Consider the following 4,047-nt stretch of genomic DNA (forward strand, 5'->3'; position numbering starts at 1 on the left):
CTCCTGGGTTCAAGTGATTCTCCTGCCTCAGCCTCCTGAGTAGCTGGGATTATTCCTGTTGTGCCTGCCACCATGCCCAGCTAATTTTTTGTATTTTTATTTATTTATTTTCTGTTTTTTGAGACACAGTTTTGTTCTTGTTGCCCAGGCTGGAGGGAAATGGCACAATCTCGGCTCACTGCAACCTCCACCTCCCGGGTTCAAGCAATTCTCCTGCCTCAGTTTCCCAAGTGTTAGGATTACAGGCATGCACCACCATGACCAGCAAAGTTTTTGTATTTTTAGTTATTTATTTCTTTTCTTTTCTTTTTTTTTCGAGACAGAGTTTCGCTCTTGTTGCCCAGGCTGGAGTGCAATGGCATGATTTTGGCTCACTGCAACCTCCGCCTCCCAGGTTCAAGCGATTCAGCCTCCCGAGTAGCTGGGATTACAGGCGTGTGCCACCATGCCTGGCTAATTTTTGTATTTTTAGTAGAGATGGGGTTTCCCCATGTGGCCAGGCTGGTCTCAAACTCCTGACCTCAAGTGACCAACCCACCTTGGCCTCCCAAAGTGCTGGCTGGGATTATAGGTGTGAGCCACCTCACCCAATCTAATTCCTCTAGTTTAATTCTTGCAGGTAGGTATTCTTGTGAGAGGAAATAGAGCTTAGAGTGTAAACTTTAGAAGGGCTAATGATTTCCCTGGACCACACAATGGAATAAAGCAGGATTTGAAAACAGGCAGGATGGCTCCTTTTTTCTTTTTTGTCTTAGAGACGGGAGCAGGGGGGGTGTCTTGCTGTCACCCAGGCTGGTGTGCAGCGGTGTAAACATGGCTCACTGCAGCCTTGACCTCCTAGGTACAAGCTATTCTCCTGCCTCGGCCCCCTAAGTAGCTGGGACTACAAGTGTGCACCACCACACCTGGCTAATGTTTGTATTTTTTGTAGAGACGGGGTTTCGCCATGTTGCCCAGGCTGGTCTTGAACCCTGAGCTCAGGTAATCTGCCCACCTCGGCCTCCCAAACTGCTGGGATTACAGGTGTGAGCCACCACACCTGGCTCTGGGATCTTATTATACTTGAGGGGCAAATGAAACATTTCCAGGTGAGGGGTCTGTGTGTTTGTTACAGATGGTGTGGTATCATGGAGGGATAGGCTGAAGAAAGTGGAGAGAGGATGAGATTCATTTATCCAACAGCGTTCACTGAATGCCTGCCGCATGCCAGGAAACATGTAGGGTCTACATGCCAGGCACTGTGCTGGGCACTGGGGATGAGTGATGAGCAGGGTAGACAGGGCACCAGTCCTCCTGGAGCTTAGTCTAGCACAGGAAGGGGCATTTATGTCAGGAAAGGGTGGGCCAGGGGAGAGGGAAGCTTAGCTCCCAGAGGAGGAAAGCTTCTTCCTGAACCTGGAGAGGGCCCAAGGTTAAGATGAGATGGAATTATCAGGAGGAGGAGAATTTTGGTAGACGGGAGACCTCAGGAGGGGATAAGGATGTGTTAGTTACTAGAACAATTCTTTTTTTTTTTTTGAGATGGAGTCTCACTCTGTCATCCAGGCTGGAGTGCCGTGGTGCAATCTGGACTCACTGCACCCTCCACCTCCCAGGTTCAAGCAATTCTCCTGTCTCAGCCTCCCAAGTAGCCAGAATTACAGAAGCATGCCGCCACGCCCAGCTAATTTTTTGTATTTTAGTAGAGACAGGGTTTCACTGTGTTGCCCAGGCATCCCAAAGTGCTAGGATTATAGGCATGAGCCACCACGCCCTGCCTAGAACAATTCTTATTTGGGTCACAGAACCCTTTGAGTATCTGACGGAAACTACAATCCTCTCTCCAGAGAGGTGCACACAGACACAGGATTTAATGAGCTCCTGCTGTCTGAGGCAATAGGTTAGGGGACCAACTGCATAGTGGGGAGGTCATCCCGGCCTTGCGTTTCTCCCCAGCCGTTCAGCCAGTCTCAGATGAGCAGGAAGAGGCTTGGCAGTCAGGCCCTGAGATACCTGCGGGTTCCTAGCCAAGAGGATCGCTCCTGTTTCCCCACCTCCCAACTCCCTTCTCCTCACTTACGCCATCCCTCGGGGCTGACATGGGTCTCCGGTCTGTTCGGCAAGAGCTGAGGCTTCAGAGCTGGGCACAGTGGCAGAATCCACCACAGCTGAACTCCTGTTTGTACCTTCTGAAGGGTTTTGGTCTCTCCCAGCCTCAGCAGGACCTGAAATGGTTTTGCTCGCAGGCTGTTTGCTTCCACTTTCATTTCGGTGAAATCCCTGCCCTCTGGTGCTCACATGCTGCCGCCTGCCGAGGTTTCCCCACCCCTGGGAGGAGCATTCTTGGTCATCAAAGTTGACTTCACTCAGCCGTGCTCCCTCAAGGGAAGCCACCTCACAGCAACTGCAAACTGGTCCCAATCAACCATTCCCAGGCAATCAATCTCCAAGAAGCACATTGTTAGACCCTGTTTTGTCAATAGATTATTTCTGTAGAGCCTAGAATAATGCTGGGCACATCCCACATTGTAAAGTAATTGCTGAATGAGCTGGAGCGGTGGCTCACACCTGTAACCCCAGCACTTCGGGAGGCCCAGGCGGGCAGATCACCTGAGGTCAGGAGTTAGAGACCAGCCTGGGCAACACGGTGAAATCCGGTCTCTACTAAAAAAATACAAACATTATCTGGACATGGTGGTGCATTCCTGTAATCCCAGCTACTTGGGGGGCTGAGGCAGGAGAATAGCTGGAACCCGGTAGGCAAAGGTTGCAGTGAGCCAAGATCACACCATGGCACTCCAGTCTGGGCGACAGTGCAAGACTCTATTTGAAAATAATAATAATAATAATAATAATTGGTGAATGAATGAGAAACACAATCAGGACAGATAAAGCCCATAGTTCAAGTTCACAAAACTGTAACAGTGGCTAGCACAGAGAGCTATTATGTGCCCAACAACCTTCTGTTTTACATAAATTAACTCTTCAAAACAATGCTATGGCCGAGTGCGGTGGCTCACACCTGTAATCCCAGCACGTTGGGAGGCCGAGTTGGGCAGAACATGAGGTCAGGAGGTTGAGACCAGCCTGGCTAATATGGTGAAACGCTATCTCTACTAAAAATACAAAAATTAGCCAGGCATGATGGCATACACCTGTAGTCCCAGCTGCTGGTGAGGCTGAGGCAGAAGAATTGCTTGAACTTGGGAGGCCGAGGTTGCGGTGAGCCGAGATCATGCCCCTGCACTACAGCCTGGGTGACAGTGCAAGACTCTGTCTCAAAAAAAAAAAACAAACAAACCATGAAGTGGGTTCTATTTTCTTCACTTTACAGATGAGAAAATTGAGGCACAGAGAATTTAAAACTTGCCCAAGATCACAGGGCTAGGAATCAGAGAAGCACGGATCCAAAGCTGGTAGGAATAGTATTTGAACTTGGGCTTTGAGGTACAATGGAGAAAACTTGCTGTATTTTTAGTCAAGTGTTTTAAATTCAGCCCCATTTCTGTGACCCTGAGTAAGCTACTTAATAGGAGTCTGTCTCAATAAAGATGCCTTAATACTTAGGTGTGAGAAGATTCTTTCTTTCTTTTTTTTATTTTTTATTTTTTTATTTTTTGAGAAGATTCAAGTTTAAAAGTTTCCTGGCCAGGCATGGTGGCTCATGCCTGTAATCCCAGCACTTTGTGAGGCCGAAGACAGGTGGATCACGAGGTCAAGAAATGGAGACCATCCTAGCCAACATGGTGAAACCCCGTCTCTACTAAAAATACAAAAATTAGCTGGGCGTGGTGGCACGTACCTGTAGTCTCAGCTACTCTGGAGGCTGAGGCAGGAGAATTGCTTAAAGGGAGGCGGAGGTTGCAGTGAGCCAAGATCATGCCACTGCACTCAAGTCTGGTGCCTGGTGATGGAGCAAGACTGTCTCAAAAAAGAAAAAGTTTTCTAATGAGGCCGGGCGTGTTGGTTCACACCTGTAATACCAGCACTTTGGGAGGCCGAGGCAGGTGGATCATGAGGTCAGGAGTTCAAGACCAGCCTGGCCAAGTTGGTGAAACCCTGTTTCTA

The 4,047-nt window shown here is 48.8% G+C and overlaps 1 protein-coding gene across 6 annotated transcripts in view; it reads right to left on the reverse strand.

The window, feature by feature from the left end:
* Positions 1-2,296, reverse strand: part of IFI35 (interferon induced protein 35) — a 17,459-nt gene extending 15,163 nt beyond the window's left edge. For 3 of the 6 annotated variants that reach the window (XM_037731646.1, XM_037731647.1, XM_037731645.1), the window contains exon 1: positions 2,060-2,296. In XM_037731646.1, the coding sequence (XP_037587574.1) occupies positions 2,060-2,246 (187 nt within the window). In that variant the 5' untranslated portion in view covers positions 2,247-2,296. The remainder of the gene's footprint in view (positions 1-2,059) is intronic. The other 3 variants (XM_037731644.1, XM_017509344.2, XM_017509343.2) reach the window with 3 other exon arrangements.
* Between the last annotated feature and the right edge of the window lie 1,751 nt (positions 2,297-4,047).

Source organism: Cebus imitator, unplaced genomic scaffold (assembly GCF_001604975.1).
Source record: "Cebus imitator isolate Cc_AM_T3 unplaced genomic scaffold, Cebus_imitator-1.0 Scaffold415, whole genome shotgun sequence".
In the NCBI taxonomy this organism is placed as follows: domain Eukaryota; kingdom Metazoa; phylum Chordata; class Mammalia; order Primates; family Cebidae; genus Cebus; species Cebus imitator.